The sequence below is a fragment of the Podarcis cretensis genome (genome assembly GCF_951804945.1).
Source record: "Podarcis cretensis genome assembly, chromosome: 2".
Taxonomy (NCBI): domain Eukaryota; kingdom Metazoa; phylum Chordata; class Lepidosauria; order Squamata; family Lacertidae; genus Podarcis; species Podarcis cretensis.
In genome coordinates, this window is record NC_137171.1 from 75,795,799 (window position 1) to 75,820,946 (window position 25,148).

The 25,148-nt window shown below is 43.2% G+C and overlaps 1 protein-coding gene across 3 annotated transcripts in view; it reads left to right on the forward strand.

Moving 5' to 3' along the window:
- The window catches only part of POC1A (POC1 centriolar protein A), a 32,381-nt gene extending 28,028 nt beyond the window's left edge, over nucleotides 1-4,353 (forward strand). For all 3 annotated transcript variants that reach the window (XM_079967240.1, XM_079967239.1, XM_079967241.1), the window contains 2 exons: nucleotides 15-167; nucleotides 4,058-4,353. In XM_079967240.1, coding sequence (XP_079823366.1) covers nucleotides 15-167; nucleotides 4,058-4,156 — 252 coding nt within the window. In that variant the 3' untranslated portion in view covers nucleotides 4,157-4,353. The remainder of the gene's footprint in view (nucleotides 1-14; nucleotides 168-4,057) is intronic.
- The last annotated feature ends 20,795 nt before the right edge of the window (nucleotides 4,354-25,148 follow it).

The window sequence follows — 25,148 nt, forward strand, 5'->3', positions numbered from 1 at the left end:
TTTTCATCCTCTAGCAATCAGAGATGGATTTTGCAGAAGTTCCAGATAAACATATTCAAGAAACTGAAACAGCAGAATCCGCCAGAAGACAACATGAACAAATTGACGAGGCTGGTCTTGCCAGCACCCTCCAGCATATTGTGGGACAGCTGGATGTTCTCACTCAGGTATGCAATACTTTCAGGAGTCTCTATGAAACCTTGAATAGGGTCATAAAACTTCTACATTTCCTCCCATTATTTGTTGATAGAGCAGGTATTAAAAGGAATTACTACTTGAGACTTTTCCTTGAAATGGATGCCTTGAAATGGAATATCCCAAAATATATTCTCAACCGATTCTTCTTTGATGTATCTTAAGTCCTTTTCTACTTGTCTAGTCCGCAAATAAAGAGAGGAAATGTTGTATCTTATAATTCAGCATGTGTGTGCTTCCTATTAGCCCAAGTTTTATTTGATTTAGCATTGGGGCCAAATGGTGAGGCATGGCCTATGAGACCCTAGGAATAGTGTTCATGGCAAACCAAACATTTGTACTGAACTTCACAAATGACAGCTTGTGTGTTTTCTCCTATAAGGGCATTATCTTAGTAAAGGAAAAAAACATCATGTGTGGCTGGCCCCATTTGGAAGGTTGCGAGGCATGGATTCGTAGTATCACCAGCTTCCTCTAAATTATAAAATGGGATATTTGCTCAGAATAGTTTCTCTCTTTGGCAGACAAAGACTCTCCGCATCTAGTTGTCATTGGTATGCAGCTAGCTTTATTCTAATTCCGTTGCTTTATTTGAATTCTGCATCTGGGGAGGTCTATTCAATACTCAAAACATAGAACGCACAGTTCTTCAAAAATGAACTCAGTTCATGTTTATTGTGTGTTTAATTGTGGTGTTTTTGTGTTGTGAGCTGTGCACCAGGATGGCAGGATAGAATTTGTTTTTAAATTAAGATTCACTGGCCTATTCTCAAACCACTGTGGTGGACGTCTCCAGTTGCGGCCAGTGGCGATAGTGTGGAATAGTCTGCTTCCTACTGAGACAAAAGTGTCAAGTGGCGTTTCTGTGTACATGAGAACAGCAGGACTGTTTTTATTCTGTTAAGTAGCTTCCATCTGCCAGACACTAATTATTTAGGAATGATGAGGCTGGAGTGGTATTACATCCCGCACAGCAAGATGTTCATATGCAGCCTTGCTTCTTCTTGCACTTTAGCTGAAGTGTTCATTTTGTCAGCAGCCTCAGCCTTGTTTTAGCTTGCTGAATGGGCGCTCCCTGACAAGTCAAGCATATATCTCAAACCCCACAGCGATTGAGCGAGTTGGTGGAAGATTACATTAAAGAGACTTAAGTCCACCCCGGTCCTGGTCTCTGCAATTGCTAAATACAGTAGCATTATCATGAGATCTTTTTTGCTTGGAGTTATCAACCAGGAGGCTTGTCCAGATAAAGTTTCCTGGAAGAATGCGGAACTGGAAATTCAGTGGCCCAGAGATTAAAGTTGAGTGTTTCCAAGTGGTTATAGTCCTTAGCCAGCTTGCTAGTGCTGCTGCTGCTACTAGGGAAGCCTGCCAGAGGAGCCCTCTGTTGAGCATTCCTGGCAGTAGCAGCACTCCAGGAAAACAACATGATGTTGGGGGGAACATTGTGGGAAACTAAAATAGCAGGTCCCAGTTGCTCAGACTGTATTTGTGACAGCAGTTTGAAATGGCTATTGTCCCACCTTGCCTTTACAAAAAAGAACAAGGCTGCTGATGCCAGAGAATTGACTTTAGACAAACAGAAGTTGATAGGTAGGGGTGTTTGTGTGTGACATCTCAGAGTGACAGTATTCCCTTCTGGCAGGTTAATGTAGCAGAATGGTTCCCTTCTAATTGAACGTCTTGTTTCTTGGGTCATGCTCTAACCACCATCAGCCGCTAGTGCATTGAAATTGTTAGTTATGATCTGGAAGTCTCCAGTTCAGACCTTAGCTCAGCCTCTTCCCTCTCCATTCTGTAATACAGGGATGATAATATTGGCCTACCGTACAGGGTGTTTCTGATGATTACTGAGAGTGTGTATGATACAATGCTTGAAGGAAGTGTTGTATAAATACTAAACGTACTGGGTAAATGATCTTTCACACTTCTTTTACAGTTCCTTCATCAGTGCTTACAACGGCATTAAATGTGAATATATAGGCCTCAACTTGTATTTTGTTTTGAACCTTTAAAAACCATATTAACTGCACAAATTCACACCTGGTACTTATCAGAGATTTCTTACTATGGCATTCCTTTGGACAGTGCCATAAAAGGACCAGCAGAGGGCCCTAATACCCAACACGCTGTACTGAAAGATATATGTTTAGCTTTATATACATGTGCCTTCTACATTTGAACTTCAGGGTCAGGTTCTAATATGATTGCTTTAAATATGTGCCTTTCTCACCCATAAGAGGCTTCAGATGGATTAAGGAGGCTGTTATTGCTGAATGCCTTAATTGGTCTTCTAATATTACATATCTGCAAACATTATTCAGCTCATCTTGCAAAATATTCTTCCCCCAGGCTTTACAACACACAAGTAGCAGTTTGCTATCTATTGAAGGGTGACAGCAGCCAGTTTTAGGTTGTATATGACTGGTGATTCTTTGGCTTCTAATACTTTCACTGTATAGAGATACCTGTAAAAACCAGGTGTCAGTGTCCTGTGACCAAGAAACGAAACCCAGGGAATGGCTAGGCAGATCTGGGTTGATTCTCACTTGCTCCCATTCTTCTGCTTTAAGTCTGTGTGGGGCACACTTAAGAGGAGGCAAGCTCTCCTGTCAATCCAAGCACTAGGATTGCTGGCAAGCAAGACCCAAGGCTAGCTAGCCCTATTACCACCCCAAGGTTGTATCTCAGTGTTTAATAATTTCTCTAATTTTTTTTTATTACTCTTGCTTTTCTGTCATATAACTGAATTGCTAGCATTCATTCCTATGGGACAGATTGGAGCACCACATGGAATGTTGCAGGGGGAGGAAGAACCTGCCAGTCACTCCTGATGTGGCTGGAGTGGCTGGAGTGGCCCCCACTGATGGTGAGCCTGTGGAAAGGGAGCCCACCCTCCTTCCCTGGTCACTCAGTCATTATAGGGTTCTCTCCTCGCCCCACCCTGGCCAAAGAAACTACCTCCCCATGCCAGACAAAGATCCAAGATTTGACAGCTCAGTTGGTAGAGCATGAGGCTCTGAATCTCAGGGTTGTGGGTTTGAGCCCCACGTTGGGCAAAAGGTTCCTGCATTGCAGGGGTTGGACTAGATGACCCTCATGGTCCCTTCCAACTCTAGGAGTTCTAGGATTCTATGAAAAGACGTGACCTTTCATCATGGGGGCATATCTGTTGTTGGCTTTGTTGTCTTGAGGGCTGGAGGCTATATTTGCTTGGGGAATGAGGACACCAGCCGTGTTTTCACCTCTCGCTGTGCCCGATGCAGTAATGTCAATGAATGGGAGGGTACAGGTTGGGTGTGTGTGGGGGGAGTTCTCCCTACCTTCCCTGTGGCTCAGACCCAGTGGTCCTTTAGTTAGTGTACAGTGTACAGTAAAAGCCAGACATTCTTTCACACAGTGACTTTTCTCAGCAGGACAATATTATGGCAAATCCTTTTAATTCAGGTTATTTTTCTCGGTCGGAAATTAATTGTGGCATGAAATAGTGGAGAGCAGTAGGGAAATGATCCGCAGCGAAATAATTCCCTCCCCCTGATCACCCCCCCAAAAAAGGTCTGCATCTAAAATCGAAAATAACAAGCTGCTTTGCTCCCATGTTGTGCCAGCATCCTACATCTCAAAAATAGACATTTTAAGTTCTGTTGTAACTTTGTGTGATTGTTATTATTCTCTTTGGAAGGCTGTTTGGTAAGGCAGCAAAACAGCCCGCAATACATAAATAGAAGATGTGCTACACACCCTGATCCTGGGTATATTTGCTCAGAATGAAGTCCCACAGAGTTCAGCTTTGTCCCAGGTGGTAGGTTTGCATGCTAAGGTCTTCCAGCACCTTTCAGCTGTTGCCTTTCTCCTTTCGCAGACTGTTTCCATTCTAGAACAAAGATTAACATTAACTGAAGACAAGCTGAAGGAGTGCCTTGAGAATCAGCAGAAGATTGCTCAAAGTAAATCCAACTGAGTTTGCTGGGGAACTGAAGGCAGCCAGCATTGTGAGTGTGAGTGTGTGTGTGTTTGTGTGCGCGCGCCCATTCTCAGCATATACTGTGTGACTAATTTGTAAAGTGAAAACATTTCCTATTTTATTAGAATGAATTGTACAGCTTAATAGTGTCTGTAAATATATACTTTTTTCATATTAAACTTTCTTACTAACGATGGCCATTTGTGATGCTTGGCTTTACTACCCCGATTTGCATTTCCAGGTGTTGAGGAGTTGTTCATTTTTAAAGTAACACTGGCTTTGCTTCTCAGAGCAGCTCTGTTAAGAATTAAGACAGCCTCGTTTTGGAAATGACAAGCTTCTGGAACCTTTGTCGTAGACTTCTTGAAATAGTGTGTGTGTGCACGCGCGCATCTAAGAACAGTGTGGGAGTTTCCCTTCAGACACAGATTTCCCAAAGCACTAGAGGAAGAGGAGGAAGAGGACTCCGCTCCAAATGTTCTGCAAGCATTTCAAGCAGAAATGTGACTCACTTCTGGGAGATACTGCTAAAAAGCTTCTTCTTAAAATTTGAATGTTACCTGCACAAAGCATTCCTGCTATGTAGGATCTTTATACATCTCTTACAGTTCACTGAACCAGAAAATAACACATTTAATTCACATGAAGCACTCAGAGTCAGATCCAGAATGGTTTCCATTTTTTTTGAACATTAGCTAAGTAATGTCAGATGCCTTGTCTATTTTTCTACATGTGTATTTGTGTAGTCCGTGCCTGCTTTGCATGCATGTTCATGAACATAGATTTCTTTTGCCATGAGTATACTTATATCCCCCCCCCATCACCTTTGCATACATTGGAACTGTGGCGTGGGAGACCTTGCAGTGCAGCTTTTTTGCATAGTGCAAGGATGACACAAAAAGCCCTGGGTCGTGTGAAAGGAGTCCCAAGACATGGCTCCCTGCCAGATTATTGTTGCCCCTCCTAGAAGTTGGGGCAAAGCTGGCATAGGAAGGAGCCTGATGGTGAATTTCATTCATGTGATCCTAGGTGTCTGATGGTTACCTAAGCAGAATAGGAAGGGACTAGTCAGCGGTTTCACTGTTACTATAAAGGTAATCTATGTAGGGTTATTTGCCCCTCATCTTAGCTTTGGGACCTTTAGTGTTGCCGGTTTCAAAGACTGACCTGCACTGATTGTGCTCATTTTATCCCAACCCCCACCTGATCTTGTGGATAGAAATTCAAATCTCCCACTCCCACTCTTTATATTTCCTAGAACCATATCTCTTCTCCACATCCCTTTCCATGGAAGCCTGTATCGCCCTGTGTTTTGCTGAAACCTTCAAAGTTGAACCTTACCATTTCCACGTGGGAGGATATTTTAAAAATCCAATTCCATTAACAAAAAGCCCCCACACCTCCTTTCATTAGACTGCATTCCCACCATCTCAGAAAGTCTGTTAAGAAACTACAGGTTATTTTGCTTCCTGGCTTGAAATAAAAAAGGGGAGGGAGAAGATTTGTTCCCTGCTTGGTTTTTGAAAGCCATTTTTGTTGTTGTGTTGTTTTGGAAACACTTTACCCAGGGGTTTCTTGCCCATTACGGGAAGCGGGTCAAGGAGGAAGCAGGGGTGGTTTGGGACTGCATGAGTTCCAGATGTGAGAATAACTTGGCATCTTCCCATGGCAAATGCGTTTTGTCCTCTGTACGTTTATAACGACGACGGGGAAAGTGAGTTAGGCTTTCTCCTTTGCCATTTGCATAATGTGCAAAAAGCTGCCTTGCTTGCAGGAATGGTTTTCGCATCTTTCCCTCTGGAGTTCCCTGTATGGAAACACCTTTTTGCAATGCAGTCCTGTGTGCTTGGTATCCTTGTTTAGTAGGGGAGAGAGAGAGCAAGTATGTACTGCGGCAGAACTTTTAAACAGAATGTTCTTATCCAGGGGAGCTATAAATACACTCTCACTCCTTGTATTTAGCTCTTCTTCCTGACAATGAAACATCTGTTGTGATCATCTTGCAGAAAACGGCTGGTGCAGGAAGCAATGGAATAGATGGTTGAGGGTGTGTATGTTGCAAATTCCAGGGTTAAACGTTCCAAGAGTTGAGAGCGGATCGTTTAAGGGAATTGCTCTGGGTGGCTGGTCCGGGAGGAGCTGACAAAGGGTTAAGGATCTGCGAGGCAATCACTAAGCCAAGTTCCTAAAAAAAGCAGTTTAATATGTTGCTATTAGGTTTGCCAAACATATGACCTCACTAAAATTTTAGTAACAGCTCTTTTTATTCAGATTGGTCCCTGGGGAAGCTACATATGCCAGAGGGCTGAAGCAAAGGGAATTTTTGGCTGTTACGGGCATGGAACATGTTAAAACATACTCTGACACTGTGAAAAATAGCAGTCTCTAAGCAATGCCCACTTTTCTTCCTGTCTGGGAGTTTAAATTAAAGCAATATCACGGTTAATTCATAATTATATTGGCAGAAAGGTGCAGCACTATGAGAGTGACTGTAGGGCTATATATAGGTCAGCTGTCCAGCACAAATTGGCTTCTTTCACAGTGACTATGTTTGTTAAGACCAATCCTAACCCCACTTAAGTGGGAATAAGCCCACTGAATCCGAAAGGACTTTTGAGTAGCCAGGGATAGGTTTGCAGCCTGAGTCTGTAGAACGCACCCACAGTTTTTAATATTGATAGTTGTACATCTTGTTTTTGCTTTTAATTAACCTCTGAAATGGCACAAACGTTTTTTATCATGTGTTATTCACTGACATGATTTCATTCACAACTGATTACGAGATAGCGGAGCTTTCCCAGGCTATTCTGAAACTCCAGCATATAGGAAGCTTTCTCCTATTTTTCAAACGTATCAAATAATGTTTGTGGGTTAGGCACACACATTCTGTCACTCCTACCTTGTCAACGGATCATTCAGTTTTGTTTATAGCAGACAGCATTGGGGAAGCAGGCGAGCATGAATTCAATTCTTCTGTAATTTAGTACTGATCCCACACTACCCCCCCCTTTTTGACAATTTTGTTGAAGGTTTCTAACATATTAAGCACTAGAATCCGAACACATTTATAAAAAGATAATAAAAAATATATTGAAAAAGAATACAGAAAAAGATAATATAGAATACTCATAATCCTTGCAAAACACAATTATAGAGAAAAACGAAGAGGAAAAAAATAACTAGAAAGACCCTTTATCACATTTATAGCATATATATAATATCATTTATCTGCACATAGAAAGGGTACAACTTCTAGATGTAAGTCAGGCTTTCTCAACCTCGGCCCTCCAGATGTTTTGAGACCACAATTCCCATCATCCCTGACCACTAGTCCTGCTAGCTAGGGATCATGGGAGTTGTAGGCCAAAAACATCTGGAGGCCCGAGGCTGAGGAAGCCTGATCTTGGTAGCTGCTCTATAACAGTGGCTCTATGGCCAAGAAAATCTATCACATTCAGTTTTTATTTCAGAACAGGGAACTGGAGGAGATTGGCAAAAAGGCAACTGGAAGGGAAAGTCAAGAGTCAAATCTCTCCAGAATTCTTGGGGGTTCCTCAAAACCACAGTAGTAGAAGTGTAGCTAGAATGTATGTTGTATTTCAGGAAAGTTGCTCCCAGGGGCAAGATGATGTCAGCATGGTTTCCTGAGTGGAGTCAAGAAAATCTGAATGGTAAGAAGGCTCCCCTTAGAAAATGGAATTATTGTCCAAATGAGGATAAAAAAAGAACACAAACTTTAGTAAAAGAAGAATACAAAACGGTGCAAAAAAAAAAAAAAAAAAAAAGACTATCCGGACCAAATTCCTAAAACAGCCCAACAGCGAACAATTCTTTAAATACATTAGTTACAGGCCCTCAGCTTAGGAAGGTTATATAGACCTTTGAGTCAAAGGTGGGCTAATGGAGGGAAAGGAAATAGCAGAGAAGGTGAATGAATTATTTGCACAGATCCTCACAGAAGAATATAAAGCACTCCTTGTGCCTGAACTGTCTCAAGAAGGGAATCTGAGGAACTGAGGCAAAAAGCGATGACAGGCAACAAAGTTCCAGGCCTTACTGCTAAATGAAAAACTGACAAATTGCCAGATGCAGATGGCATCCACCTGACCATTCTTTAAGAACTCGAATGTGAAATTGCTCATGTAAAATGGCTACATATTGGAGGACTAGAGAATGGCCAATGTAACAGTTCTTAAAAGGGGATCTTGAAATTATAGACTGGTTATTAAGTCTATTCTGGTTGGGGGTAAGCAGTGAGGTAGCCAAGTTTAGTGACAATACTAAATTGTTTAGGGGCATTTTCATTTATTTATTTTTAAAGGGAATTGTGAAAAGCTTGAAAAATCTAAACTGAGTGAATGGGCATCAAAATGGCAAATGCAATTTAATGTAAGTGTAAAGTGTTTCACATTAGGGTAAATCCCAATTTCACAAATATGCTAAAAGGGTCTAAACAGGCACTGAATGACCGCAAATGAGATCTTGGGCTCATGGTGGATAGCTAGATGAAGATGTCAGCCCAGTGTAGAGCAGCTGTGCAAAGGGTGAATTCCTTGTAGTTGTTTTTTATTAGTTATTAAATTTGTATACCACCCTTCATGCGGAGATCACAGCAGTCGACAACATAAAAATGCAAAACGAGAACACAAAATGCATACTAAAACAAGAGCAAGAACAAGCCAACTCTACAAACATAGGACATCATTAAGCCTGTCACACCTTTGATGGGGACAGAGTGAGTACTCCAGCAGCTGCCATTGATAAATCCTTGGCTGCGTACACATTCTTTGGGAACGCTGTCACATATAAATGTACTTACCGGTACTACATGAGTTGGCCCATTCACACTTAGCAGCATGCCAATAATTGGCTCATGCAGGTGTACTACTAGCCTGCTTAACGGTACATGTGAATGGGAGAAGCCTCAGTTGTGGGCCCAGCGTGGGGTAAAGATTCATAGTGTTGTTGCTGACCCTGATGACTACCATGACTGTTTTCTTCCTAAATCTTGGTTTTGATCCGTGGTTTCTAATCCTGGGTGAGGATATTTCCTCCTTTCTGCCTCCCTGGACTCTCTCACCCTGACATTTACATCTGAGAAAATGAATTGGCCTCGATGCATCTTCTAGGGCCCACATACGCGACTGCTGTTGCAATACCCTATTTTGTTTCCAAAGCTAATAATTATCTTCCAACGCCTGCATCCATCTCGGGGGTGGAGAGGTATCGCTTTAAATCATTCTTAATTGTACCATGCTGCCTGCATCCACCTCACTTTCCTCTTCCTCCTCTTCAATTCAGCCAGGAACCATCAGCATCATCCCCACCCCCACAATGGGTCACAGGAGCAAAAAAAGGGTTAATGTAATACTTTTGCCATGCGGGTTGTTTGGACGGAGTTCAGCATTGCTTCACTTCCCTTTTACACTCCCTCTGTGAGTATTTTCTTAACAGCTGTCTGGGATCTGTTCCATTCAGACTTCCCCTAGTGTGGGCCTAAGAAAACATGCAGTCTGCAACTCTCAGTAAAGTTTCCATTGTCGCACCCTTTACTGGAAAGACAGAGAAGCGTACTGCACAGGGCTTCAGTTTGAACATACAGTGCAACGTTTAATACCCTTTTTTAAAGGATTAATGGAAGAGGATAATCCCATCACGGTCTAATGCGATGATGACAAACCTGTGACCCTCCAGAACAGGGTGGTCCAGAGCATGGCCTGAGGGCTGCATGTGGCCCTCAACACCTTTTTTTGCTGCCCTCAGCAACATTTGACACTCCCCACCCTCAACCACAGCCCTCACCCTGCCTTTCCAAAGCAAGGCGCTGGGCTTTGGGAAGCAGGCATGAGGGCTTTGGCAGGTCCTAGACTACTCCTTCCTCCTTCCCAAAGCCTAGTTAGCTCTTTCCTAGCTTTGGGAAGGAGGTGGGAGGGCTCTAGGACCCTGCCAGAGCTTTGCGCCTCCTTCCCCAAGCTCCGTGCTTTGCTTAGCCACTTTGGGATGGCAGCATGAGGGCGTCCAATTTTGGCCTTGCTCCCCACCACCCCGCATGGCAAGGCAGTGAGCAGCCCGCAGGTTCCTTGTCAAAGTACTCTTGGTTTGCAAAGTTGGGCCGCCCTGCTCCAGATGTTATTGGACTAGCTGGCATGGCCAATAAAAGGTAAAGAAAGGTAAAGGATCCCTGGACGGTTAAGTCCAGTCAAAGGCGACTCTGGGGTTGTGGCGATCATCTCACTTTCAGGCCGAGGGAGCCGGCGTTTCTCCACAGACAGATTTCCGGGTCATGTGGCCAGCATGACTAAACTGCTTCTGGTACAACTGAACACTGTGACGGAAACCAGAGTGCACGGAAACGCCGTTTATCTTCCCGCCACAGCAGTAGCTATTTATCTACTTGCACTGGCGTGCTTTCGAACTGCTAGGTAGGCAGGAGCTGGGACAGAACAACGGGAGCTCACCTCATTGTGCGGATTCAAACCGCCAACCTTCTGATCGGCAAGCCCAAGAGACTCAATAGTTTAGACCACAGCGCCACCTGCATCCCCAATGGCCAATAGTCTGCAGTGATGGGAGTTATTGTCCAGTAACGTCTGAAGGGCCACAGGTCCCCCAGTCCTGTTCTAACACTATCTAAGAACCTCTACGATCCTTGAACATCCTCACCACTCTGGTGGGTGTAACTGAAACTCCTTCTGAAATGCACTTAGAATAAGTAAGTAGATGGGGCTTTGAGTATGAAGTAGAATTGCTACCGTTGCTACCATTATTCCACCAGAAAGTATTTGCCTTTTTAATAGTAAACAACTGCAGGGCATGCAGAAAGTCAGTGGCCTTCCCCACCATTGCATTTGCAGGCCAGGAAGCTGAACCAGTTGAGTATTTGCTGCTGTGTAGGTCCCCAAGGGTACAGAATTCCTCCGAATGCCATGTCTTTACCTCCTTTTGTGGTTTTTGAGTAAGCCACTTTATTTTTCCTGATCTCCAAAATGACAAGAGTTGTCTCTTGGTGAAGTTGGAAAAAGTAGCTATAAATCCATTTGCAGAATTAATGTGTTTTAGAAATCATTTTTTTCAAAATCGTCTGCATTCAGATGTGGGGTTTAATGTGTTAGCGTTAGTGGTTATAATGCTAGTGTTTCTAGCCTGACTTCTAATATTCCTTTTATACTGTTGTGTTATGCAACGGTGGCATTTTAAAAATCAAAATACTGCCATCTTGGGCTAAATTTTAAATGGTGGGAAGGAACTGTGTGCCAGGATACCACCCCAGATGTCATCACATCAACAGTGGTGGTGTGATCATGAGAACCACGGGAAAAGTACAACGCAGAACTCGCATGATTTTCTTTGTTAAAGGATCTGCAAGCAAATTTCTTTCTGCAAACAACATGGAAACGAGCGCTAAACTTCTGCTAGATTCAGCTGGATTTCCAGAAATGGCTTTTACGTCGTGTGAAATATCACATAAAATGTGAAAATTAACAAGTAAGAAAACTCATTGAAATTGAGAAAAAGAACAACCTGTCTTTGAAGTGGGTAATGTGAACTCACCTTCTTCCATCTAATTGAAGAAATGTGTGCTTTTTCCGAAGGACCTTGTCTATTAGCAGACCAAATTGGGGATTCAGTTGTAGCCAACCTGTAGCACAGATGCCACATGTGTGGTGCAGGTGCCAGGAGGCTGTGGTATACTTGAACAGGTTCAGGAGGGTACCAGGGCATCTCTGTGGCAGAGAGTGTGACCTGCATTCTTATAGTGGCCATTTCTGTGCCCTGCCACTGCCTTCTTTGCAGAAAAGCAGACTAGTTTTGAGGCAAAATGGTATCAACACAGCTGCAAAGGAAAGTGCTTGAGGGACAGTTTCATACTTTTGATGTGACATGCTCAACGCTTGCCAAAAAAAGTTGGCCGCTATGTTGCCTTCAGTCACTCACGAGAAGAAGCAAAGCCACTTCTCCTCCTAAAACCGATGTAAGCTGTTTCCAAAATAGTACATTTGCACAAGGACACACACCCCGTTTTTGCCTTTTAGGTATAACCCTAAAGTACACATCCTTGAAAGTTAAGTTCTATTTATAGCATTAATGCAGAACAGACATTTTCTTGTGCCTCTCCTTATCTGTAGTAAATACTGATGGGTGAAGTAATATATTTCCCTGCATAAAGAAGAAACTGGAGTCTGCAGAGTTGAGCCAAGCACAACAGTGGCTGACAGATTGCTCTAATTCAGGTTCATGAGAGGAAAAGTTGAGAAGGCTCAATGGCCACTTGTAACTGATGTTTGATGGAGCCTCGCTGACCAATTACCCAGTAAGAGCAAGAAGAAGAGTAGAAGAAGAGTTTGGATTTGATATCCCGCCTTTCACTCCCTTTAAGGAATCTCAAAGCGGCTAACATTCTCCTTTCCCTTCCTCCCCCACAACAAACGCTCTGTGAGGTGAGTGGGGCTGAGAGACTTCAAAGAAGTGTGACTAGCCCAGGGTCACCCAGCAGCTGCATGTGGAGGAGTGGAGACGCGAACCCGGTTCCCCAGATTACGAGACTACCGCTCTTAACCACTACACCACACTGGCTCTCCAAGAGACCCGCTGGATCAGGCCAAAAGTTGGCGTAGTTCAGCGTCCCAATTCTCACAATGGTCAACAAGATGCCTCTGAGAAGCAGGATATGAGCATAATAATAACCCTCACCCTCAGTTGCCTTGCAGCAACTAATATACAGAGACATGGCACCTCTGAACCCAGAGGTTTCATACAGCTATCGCAAGTGTTGCTGTTGATAGCTTGATCCTCTACGTGTTATGTGAACTTCAGGGCTGAATTGGAGAGACTTGTCCGGAAGGTCACCAAGCCAGCCAAAGGTCCCAGACAGATGGAAATGGATAAAGCTCGAGAGACCAGCTCCAGACCATTCATTTATCTCCAGTTCAGGGAATGGCAGTAAGCAAAATTCAGAACGTTAATTCCCCTCTGTGCTATTCTGTTTGTGGATATTTAGGTCTGAAAATCACCAGCCTGCAATTTGCCAAGCATCTGTCAGTAAAATAGGGGGGAGGGGGGGGCATGATTTGTGCTATATAAGCACCAGCATGCAGAAGCCATTATGTGCTTAGAGTACTAATCTATTACTGTCACTCTACGTGGTGCTTTTCAATGTAATTTAAGAGAAAAGGGGCCAGGTACCTGTCCTGAGGACCTTATGATCTAAACTGCCAGAAGTCTCTTTTCCTGTTATATGGGGTAAAACATCATGCCACATTTTTTTCTTTTCTTTTTAACAGATAATATGCTTTTTAAAAATACTGCTACAGAATTTACCAATCAGTTCGTCTCCATGCAAGGAACTGTAATATCTGTTACATTTGTTCTTTTCATGTACTTGTTAAAAGACCTGAAGTACATGAATCTGTCCACTTTGGCTTCTCATTATTCCATTCTTACGTTCTGTTCATCACACTTCTCTACCAACTTGCAACTTTTTAAAAAACAAAAACAAAATCCTTATAAAAATTGTTTGACATTGTTAAGTGCTGCTCTAATATACCGTACACATTTCTGAATGTGCATTTGCCTTGAATAATGCATTTTAATATGCTGTTTTACCAATATATGCATTTTTATGCTGACATCCACCAAATACATGCATTTTTTTTCAATAGATACATTTACTGGAGAACTGTATTGCAAAATTTAAGTTAGGTCTTCTGTCCACCAGCTTATCATTTGTAGGTTGGCAATCAGATGTCAATGCCATTCAAACCAACCATTTTTAATGGCAGGGACAAGGAGTTGGATTAATGGCACCATATTTCACTTTGATCCATTCTGACTGGGGTGTTTTGTTATTTGGTCATTTGATTCCCAGGTCCCAGCATTCGACATAGCTTTAAGCAGATAGCTGTGCTGGCATTTCTGCTTTCCTGATAGAAAGATCTACCCTCTCATCCCCCTCCCCACTCTGTGCAATGTTCCATCCACCACACCCCTGAGGAAATTTTTTTTTGGGTGGGGGAACACAGAGGAAGAGAGAAGGGGGAAACCCTGTTGCACCAGCAAAAGCTTCTGCCCAAGGAACTGCTTGGTTTAATCTGGACCTTGATCTCTGATTATGCCCATCTATTCATTCTGAGATGAGGATGGTAAAGAAGAATGCATACAATTCATATGTGAAGAAGAAGAAGAAGAAGAAGCCAGTCATCTGCCATTGACTTCAGTAGGATTTTGGGTTTCATCTGTCCTTTACTGCCTCTCTTGTTTCTGTCTGAGAAGGTTTCTACAAAGGATAGAAGTTTATAACCTAAACTGATGGAACTCTGGCATGAAAACACCATGTGTTGTTCTTTTTTAGATATATAGGAACGGTCTGCTAATATGTCAAAAGTGCTAAAGAACAGACTAGCCTGAGTAAATTCTCCTTCCAACAGATATGTACTGCACTTTCACTTTTCAGCTTTTACTGCCGAAAAGCAGTTTAGGACCTGTAAGCAGAACAGTGTTTGTCCTAACGGTTTGGATAGCATCTGACACGATCTCTCAGTCAGCTGCTTTTATAAGATTATTTTGATATGGACCTATTTTGGGGACAGCCAGTGATTGCAGATAACCCAAGCGATTTGGATAGTAATAATAAAGTTTTGGACAATGGGTACTCTCTTTGTGCTACAGTTGCATGTCAAGGGGCCCTCCGAGACAGAGCTGGCGCAACACAAACACTGCGGTCCGCAGACATGACACAGACTTTACCCACTTCACAAACTTTACCCACTGACTACAGGTTCAGCTGTAGCCTCCAGCGAGATGCCCCCTGTAGAACGTAGAAACTACCATGCTCCCTCTTTTATTTCTTTATTTGCCTTTATATCTTGCCTTTCGACACTCAAGGCAATCTATTCACTACATGGCTTTGGATCCCATGTTTGTACTGAAAGGAAGAGCAGCAAGCATCAGCTTCTGGGGGAAAGGTATGCTGTTGCTATCCTCAGGTCATTTATGGAAGTCTCTCAGGCAGCCTCTTGAAAACAGATGCATTCCTTCCCCCCTGTGTTATTTCCATGGTCATAGGAAGACACTAGATGGACCACTGGTCTACCTAGCTCTGTATTACCTACACCATGGATGGGAGACCTGGACCCTTTCATATGCTTCTGGACGACATCTCTCATCACCTCTGATCATCAGCCATGCTGTAATGGGAACTGGAGTCCGGCAAAACTAGAGTTTGCCCTCCCTGGTTTCCAGCCCTGATGGGCAGGGTCTCTTTGGGGTTTAATGCAGGACTCTCCCATTTCTCCCAGGGACCCTCTGCATGCAAAGCGGCCGTTTCCTCAATTCTGATTCACCTGGAGCCACAGCTTAAAAAAAATATTATTAGGTGCCCCTTTGAGGTCTGTTTGTGGACTGTGCTTGTGTTGGGAGAAAGACTACAGTTCCAAGCTGTCCTGCTGGACTCATTTTATTCATTTAGAGCATTTGGCCCCTGCATTGGCAGTACCCAGGGGTGTCAACTTAAGAGGGATGGGGGCAATGTTGCACACATGACATCAGGACTTTGGGAGGACCTGGGGGCGGAGCTGAACATGGCAGCTGCATGGCTTTAATGGCTAGTGGCTCCTCCTCCTCCTCCTCTTGTTGCTGCTCTGACCCTCTTTCGCCTCTGCGACAGCAGCAGCAGGAGGAAGAGCCTCCACACTTTTCAGACAATGGGGGGCCTAAAACCGTAGGGCCCCCCTCAAAATGGCTCACCCCCCTGGAGCTAGCATCCATGACAAGTCAGAGCACACGGAAACGCCATTTACCTTCCTGCTGCAGCGGTACCTATTTATCTACTTGCACTGGTGTGCTTTCGAACTGCTAGGTTGGCAGGAGCAGGGACCAAGCAATGGGAGCTCACCCCATTGCGGGGATTCGAACCTCCAACCTTCTGATTGGCAAGCCCAAAAGACTCAGTAGTTTAGACCACAGCACCACCCACTGTACAAGGCTCTCTCCTTGAAATCCCTTCCTGCTCAACATGGTAGGAGAGGGCTACAGTCATAGTTTGACTTCCCGTCCCCTCCAATGTTGGTAATTGTGTGATGAAATGTCAAAGAACAATAGGGACAAGTGAGGCATATTCTGTCTGGAACAAGAGGTGGGGATGTTTAACAGCGTGTGTGTCGTGTTAAACGATTCCAAGCAATTAGCAGGCCAACCTGAACTCCCACAGCAACTGTTCGCATTAGATTGTTAAGGACTGCAGGAGACTTAGCAACCTCTCCCCTCCCCTCCCCTCTTGTCTTTATTTGGAAACATGGGCTGCACAGCCCATTAAACCTGCTGCTACTTTATGTAAGTGAAACCTCCACAATTAGAAGCTGGGGGGGGGGGGGCGTGGATGGACCTGGATCTAGAAACCTTCAGGGTTTGGATATTGATTTAATTCAGTTGATTTAAGAAGCCAGTTACGGAAATCACTTTGCTTAATAATCCATTTAATGGGAGGCTTTTTAAAAGACACCACTTCAAGCATCCTATGGGAGATATCATTTGACTGTACACTGATGTTGGGTTTTCTTTCAGTGTGTAATTTAACAGGCTTGATAGACCATAAACAGCAGCCTACTCCATAGGGGCAAAGTTACTCAAGCAAGCAGAGTCATCACTCTTCCTATAGGGAAACTTAAGAACTATCTTCATGCAGGGACTGGAGAGAAATCACTCCCTAAACCAAAACATAATTTGTCAGTTTATTTATTTATTTATTTAGAGCATTTATATCCCTCTCTTCATACAACCTATTTAGGTTGTATACAACTTATTAAGACAGTCCCTGCTCACCTATTTAAAAAGAAAAAGAAAAAAAAGACATGCACAAAGGAAAAAGGACAGGAAGGGAAGAGGAAAAAGGCAAACTCAGGCACTAATTCTAAAACAGTAGTTCATTTAATGATTGCATATGTTATAGTTCCATGATATTTAACGTTTATCTCAGGGTGGTTTACAATAAGAATGAAATGCTGCAATAACGTATGGTACAAAATACAGGTGACGCACAACTTATGTGCACTTAACTTGTGCACGTTCAGCTTTACACACTTGATAATAATAATAGTAGTAGTAGTAGTAATAATAATAATAATAATAGTAAGGCAGGTGTCTGGCAAAAAATACTTTGACAATCCCACCTGCCTTTGAACCCAACATGTATTAACTATATGTGATTTTGGCTTTACGGACTAACCCTGGAGTGTAACTCTTGCATAAGTTGAGAGCTGCCTGTAATACAAAGTATGAACTCTGTGACAAAAGGCAGCAGAATGAGTTGCATGTACAATGGAAGAACCAACGTTTAAATCATGTGCAGACCATAAACAGAAACCTTAAGTCTTCAGGAAGTATCATTTCACAATCATTTAAGAAGCACAGAGAGTGTATAGAAACTGAATTCATGCAGAGGAAGGGAGAAAGAACGGGAACGGCATGAGAAAGTGGTGACACACCTGACAAGGGTCTCGGATAAATAACGTTGGCCAGTGTTTGAGGTGACGAACTAAGTGCCAGTCTTCCCCAACAGAGGCAGTCACTGACTCTGTTGCTGCTCCCGCAAAACAACTCATAAATTCGTTTCCAATTCCATCACTCCACGTAGCTCTACAGGGTCACAGGTGTAACACAACACATTAGCTTTCTCTGGCAAGTCTGTTCAGGAAAACGTCTGTCCTGACTGCAAGAGTAGAAACCTCATTCTCAGGGAAATTCCTTCCATACCACTAATTACGGCACCATGCAACTTAATTCAGGAAAGTTATGGAAACTCCAGCTCTGTCAGTAGCTGATGAAACTTAATTCCAAGGGCAATTTCTGGCCTGTTGGTAACTGCAGCTCTGTGCAGCCTAACTCCAACAGTTATGGGATATGCAGGCCTGTCAGTAATAGCTGCACCATTCAGCCTGCAAATACAAAATGTATTGCCAATCTGTCAAACACCAGCAATGATGACAAGTCATTCCCATAATCGGTCATCACTAGACAAGATGGCCCATCTCCTTCTACTGAAGGAAAAAGGCAATTATGGGAAGCTGCTCAAGAATATCAATGAAAAAGTATTGTTACTGGATTCCCCCTGGCCATTTCCTCAAAACAGGTGCCAACATGTTGAAATTCAATTTATAACTGATATTTGTCTATTCCACAGCAGGAACATATTTGCAGCTAGAGTTTAGGGAAGCTTTTAATGTTTAATAGACTATTGTATTTTAATACTCTGTTGGAAGCTGCCCAGAGTGGCTGGGGAAACCCAGCCAGATGGGTGGGGTATAAATTTATTATTATTATTATTATTATTATTATTATTATTATTATTACACTTTGTGGATTATTCACTTTTCAAGGTGGTGCAATTTACTGCAGAAACTGATCTTTGCAAAACATTGCTTAGTATGTGTTGTTTTTGAAATGCAATTATGTCTATACGTACTTCTAGATATGTACTTTTATTTTGCTCATACAAACCTATGTGTCTGATTCCAGAGGTATAGTCACCCCTCAAAAGGGGAGGTTCTCTTTGCATTTGAGAAATTGAATGTGCCTGTACTTAATCAGATACAACACTTCTGTTTTCAGGGTTACCTCCTCGAAGGGAAAAGAAGACCCAAAAGTTTTGAGTTCCCTGAAAGGCAGAATAGGGAACATCCTTACGAAATGGTTTCATGAGGTTCCACAAAAGCTTGTCAGTCACACAAATATCGAAGTGAATTCCTTTCGCTTCATGAGGAATTGAAAAGAAATGCCAGAAGGACAGTTTCAGAGCCAACCTCCCCCGCCCCAATCTCAGAAGAGAAGCATTTGAAGGACTTCCTTTTGCTCCATAGACGTAGCAATGCAATATCAGAACAAACTGTTGGAAGTGCTTAGCAGTCACAAAGTTAAGATTAATATTTGTGGCAGTTGCTTCACTTCTGGTTAAGGGTATGTAAGAATTCTAATGCATCAGAAAATGAAGATTTTTGAGTTGATTTCGCACCAATAATAAAAAAAGGAATGATAAACTGGATGGGAATAGCCATTAGTGTTCTCCGTTATGGGAGGAAGGTCTGCAGCTCAGTGGTAGAACATCTGCTTTGCATACAGAAAGTTCCTGATTCAATTCCCGGCATCTGCAGTTGGAGCTTGGAATGTCCCTCAACCGAAACCAGGACAGCCATTGACAGTCAGTTAAGGCAACATTTTACTGGATGAACCAAAGGCTGCTTCCTATGTTGTGATGTTCCTATGTTGGAGTAACTAATTCCAGCGACGCATTCCCAACACAGAACTGCAAATTAAATGCATGTAATATATATATTTTTAATGGCAAAGCAGTTCTCTGTACCAACCATGCCATCACCACTACACTGGCCAACCAGCCATCGTATGCAATGTGTGTTCAGACTGGGAAGAGAGTCTGGAAGAATTTAAAAATGGCATTTAAAACAGCAGATATATCCCCCAGCAACCCTGGAAATACTACGAGCCCCCCCATCAGGGATTGTGCTGGTGATAATGCCCAAATTATCCATATGGAGACAGCCAACCAGTGCAAGTTGAGTCAGGGTTGTGTTTGGCATTTCAGCAGCATGCAAGGAACACAGAGAAAACAGGCACCAGCTAGAGGTGCCCAGCCGAGCAAGCTCCCTGACACTCCCTCTTAAAGCAGGCCTAGCAAACACGCTGGTCAATGGGAGGCCAATGCTTTGTGTGGGATCTGGGACTGCGGCGAAGTTCTGCTTCTCATGGGGACACATGGCTGTGGTTTGGAGGAGTGTAGGATTTAGCTGTGCTCCTCCACTGTGTAGAGGTGGGCAAACTACCCATTTTAGTTCCTCTCAGTTTCTCGTTTTTCCAACCTTAAGGTCAGTCCTCCACATTTTCACATCAGTGTGTGATTTTTTTTTAATAAGTCCTCGTGAAAATTTGCTCACATTTTAGAGCACATTTCTTGTAATACTTTGTGTGCAATTTTGCGTAATATACATATTTTGGGAAGGTAATTTCCTCTTAAAAAAGGCATTTTTTGCATGCTATTTTCACTAATATTTGAATTTTTATGGGCACTTTACCTCCAGTATATCCACTTGTTTATATACATAAATGGGCATGGTAAGATTCAGAGAAATGCAGATTTTGAAGGACAGCCTTGTCTTGTTGGGTTGTTTCAAAAAGTGCAAATTAGTTAGGTTCGCCTTTAAATGTGAACTGAATTGAATTCCTCCCCTGTCTTTATCCCCTTGCCACCTCCATGACTCAACCCCATTTTGGCTGCTTCACCCACATATCTTCACTGACAGAACGGCTGCCCTGACAGTGTTCTGCTGGCATATCTGTGGTAAGCCTTCTTATCATGGAGGGGGCATGTCTTGCATTCCACCTTTGTAGCAGGACTTCCACTGGATCCTTTGGCCATGCAGCTGCAAGATTGCAAATGGCGCCCTGTAGGAAATGCTCCATAATAGAAGAGAGAGACGTTTCAGTTTCCATTTTCTTGAACATTGCAGAAATATTAATAGTGGTCCTCCTCAAGTGGCTGCTTTAGTCAGTAAAGCAGCAGATTAAATAGCTCGAGAAAGCAATATGACTAAATAACCAGCACTTCCCTTAAAGAACTGAAGCAAATTTGTGGAACACCAGTAGGATCTTCTCCCTAATATGATGCTGGACTTTTAATAACACTGCTACATAACGGGCAGTAGCCTAGAATCAATGTGTATGTGAGGGTACACAGATATATGTGGATCCCTAGTTAATAAAGGAAATCCCACAGTACAGCTTATCTAGGATATTCATATTTTCAATTAAAATGAAAACAAAGTTGCAGACAAATATGGGGACATGGCTTATAAAGGCTAGGCAGGGCTCAGTGTGCACTTCCAACACTCTGCTCCTAGGAAGAGGGGAAGGTTCCTATTCCTTAGGGAAGTGGCTATTGGGGATGTCAGAGGCTGGAGTAAAAAGATTGGCATACATTACAAAATACCATACTAATGAACAGTTCAGAACATAGAATCATAGAATTGTGGTTTTGGAAGGGACCCCGAGGGTCATTCTGACATGGGCTTAACATTTGTACCCTAAATAGCCCTCATCATGGTCTAACCACATGAAGAATGCTTGGAAGATGTCCAGATTTGAAAGTTGTGGTTTAACCACTTGGGGGAGACTTGCATGCAGGCATCTAGCACCAAACAGCCACATTTTTTTCCCCTTTTCTAATTTGCTGTCTGCAGAGCTGAAAATTCAGAAGAGGAACCTGGGATATCTCTGAAGCTCCACCTCCTCCTGTCTCTACCACCCTAGAGAAAGAAGCAGTCGGTTTGAGCTTCAGCAGGGAAAAGTTTTGATACGACTGAAGCAGAGGGTAATAAAACTTTACAAAACCCTGGGAAAAGCTGCTTTGATCATTCTGCCTCTTGCACTCCATAATTAACTTTCCCTTTTAACTTCCATAATTCAATTAACCTTCATTCTAATTGTTAAACTCATTTAATTACCTCATAGTTGCAAGACCATTGTATGCCTTGGCTGGCTTATTCTGCCATGTCCTTCAGCTGTGCAGAGAAGTCTCCAGTGGAATAGTTTATCCCCCTTTCCATCAAATTGCCTCAGAAGTCCTTGTATTTGAATGTTTGTCTCCTTATGAAGTGGTCAGAGACAGTGACAAGAGTGATATTGCATCAACCACCACTACGAAACTGAGTTTGTGAGGAGCTAGAGGAGCATTCTTCTGATGCCTAGTAGTCATGCAACCCTGGCATGTAGCAGTTGGGGTGGTGGTGGTGGTAGATGAAGACAAAAATGACAGAAATCATGTGGCAAAACCTTCAAAATCTTTGACCATAGCAGAGGAAGGAATGGGAGACGACTTGGACTCTGCTTCAGGTATTTCATTGCCACACAAGCACTGCTTCTATGGACAGGTCGAAAAGCTACAGGCCGTTGCTATATCCCTTGATTCCTTGTGCATCACTATTCCATGACCAGGTGGCTTACATTCAGTTAGGTCCCACTCAGAGTAGACCCACTGAAATTAACGAACCTACATTAGTCTGTTAACTTTAACAGGTCTACTCTGAGTGGGACTAGCATTAGATACAACCCTGGGTTTAGAAACCCAAGCACAATGAATGGTTGAAATAAATTTAAAAAATACAAAATTGTCCAATAGCACCTTAGAGACCAACTAAGTTTGTTCTGGGTACAGTGGTACCTTGGGTTACATACGCTTCAGGTTACGTACGTTTCAGGTTACAGACTCCGCTAACCCAGAAATATTACCTCGGGTTAAGAACTTTGCTTCAGAATGAGAACAGAAATCATGCTCCGGCGGCGCGGCAGCAGCAGGAGGCCCCATTAGCTAAAGTGGTGCTTCAGGTTAAGAACAGTTTCAGGTTAAGAACAGACCTCCGGAACGAATTACCGGTAAGTACTTAACCCAAGGTACCACTGTATAAGCTTTCGTGTGCATGCACACATCTTCAGATATGAAAGCTTATACCCAGAACAAACTTAGTTGGTCTCTAAGGTGCTACCGGACAGTTTTTTAATTTTTAAAATTTATTTCGACTGCGTCAGACCAACATGGCTACCAACCTGAATCTACAATGTATGGTGTCAGAGTGTATTTTATTTATTGTTCAGTTAGATGCCGCACAGTGAATTTCATGGCAGAACGGGGATTTGAACCCAGGTCTCTTAGCCTAGGATGCTCCTTCCTACAATTCCAAACAGTATGCTTGTGCAACTGGGAAAGAAGGAAGCCCTTAAGGAAAATGCAGTGCCCTTCTTACATATCAGATGGAAAATCTTTTTCACCTCTCCTCAAGGACCACTTTGTCCCGTGGGGAACATTTAGGGAGCCACATGCCAGTGATGTGTGTGGAGCAGTGAACATGGCTCTTCCCCTTCCACAGGAAGTTACATTCCAGTCACACAAAGGTCAGAGGTCATGCCACACACCACTTCCCGTCCTCCACAATCACATTATTTCAGCCAGGTCAACAGCTGAGGAGATGTTAGTTCAGGGGTGGCAAGGGGTGTGGCGTGGGAAGGGTCAGAGCGGCCAAAGGGCCTGACAGAAGAGTTCTGGAGGGCCACCTCTGGCTGCTGGGCCTGCCATTCCTGATGCTTGTTGTATAACACTGCCAGGATCACTGAGATAATAATACGTGAAGCGGAAAATAGCAAGCATTATTCATCCTCATCAATAAGAGCCATCTGGCTGTTTATCACCACTTGGCGACTGCACCCTCAAGTGCCTGAAAGAAGCCATTCCTGAGCAGCGCAGCTCTCACCTTACCCACAATGTTTCTTCAACAAAGACAGTTTGCACACTCAGCTGCAAGTCATCGAGTGATGTGACATCATGTGATATATGTGTGTGTGTGAATCAGCCCTGGGTTTTTGCCTTACCAAATAAAACATCTCTACCGGGGCAGGAAGTCTGATGCTGCCTTTTAGCATTATTAACTCAGCTTCGATGGTATCCTGCCCCCCCCTTGACCAGAATAAGCTGCAATGCAGCGGCTGCTGAGCAAGCAGCCTTGGGAAGTGGATGTTCTCCGTCTCCTTCCTGCGGCCTGCAGGTATCCTTGTTCTCTTTGACCTTTGGAAGCAGCCATTGAGAAGATCTTCCCGACAACACGTCAGGGAGGTTGCATTCTTCGCAGCAATTACCCGTCCCTTTGCCTCTCGGGATTGCCCTTTCGCTGCAAGGTTCCAGGCAAGAGGCAAAGATTAAAGAGTGGAGGGAGATTAGAATACTAAGTCCCACTGGACATTGCACAATGATGTGTGTATGTGTGTCATTTATTTTGCCACTGGTTTCTTAAAGCTATAGCTCAGCCTTCTGGCTGGGGTTGAGGGACACCACAGTTCAAAATGTCTGGAAGGTGCCAAGTAGGAAGAGACTGGAATATATCTTTGAACTCGAAGCCAGGTTCCTCCTGCTTGCACAACTCACCTGCAGCCCTCCAGATGTTGTTGTTGGACACCAACTCCTAACAGCCCCAGAACCATGGATGGTGGGAATCGCATTCTGGCAAGACCTAGTGGACCACAGGTTTTCCATCCCTGCTCTGTACCATCAACACCATGTGGCCCTCTAGATGGTGATGGACTCCAGCTCCATCAGCTTCAGCCAGCCAATGGTCAGGGTTGATGGGGGATGTAGTCCAACAGCTAGAGGACACTGGGTTCACCATATTTTCCAGTGGGATGGGTTATTAACTGTCTCACCAACTGCATACATGGGAAGTGGGGTGGGGTGGGTTGCTTTTCCTGTAAAACTCTCAAAAGCTGTTTAAAAAATGTTTATACCATTCCACAAAGGAACTTTATTTTTGGTGTGTATGCTCTGTATTTTATTACTTTAATTTTTTAAACAATTTTAAAATTAAGGGGGGGGGGAATTAAAATGCAAAACTGTGACAGGAAGGTATGGGAATCAGCTGTACTAGAACAATTGACATATAAACTGAAAACCTCTAGAGGTCCAACAAGTATGGACAAATTTATTTCTGTTTGGTATGAGTTTGTTGTTTATGTGAATAATGGCTGTGGATTTTTAAAAAAGTAAATAAAAAAAAGTAGGACTGTGCACAGAACTTTACAAACTAAGGTTATCTGGAAAAGCATCTCATCCCACTGGAAAATAAGGGGTTTCCATGGCAATTGTGTCCTTATTTTTATAGGCTTTTTATTAATTTCTATTTTATAAAAAGTCTGGCATGTATTACTGATGTCTCTGGCACCTCTGTGTCTCATAATTGTTTTTTGTGATGATTATGTTTTAGGCTTTTTATTTTATTTTATATAAATCTGGACAAAGGTGACATGCCAAAGTATTTTTTTTTGGGGGGGGGGGATTCTGGATGCTAGCATATCTCGTTGTGCCCAGCAGTGAACCTTTCCTAATCCACACCTCCACCCTCCAATGGGGCCAAATGCAAGACCGTGTACAACATTCTGGCTTCTGGTG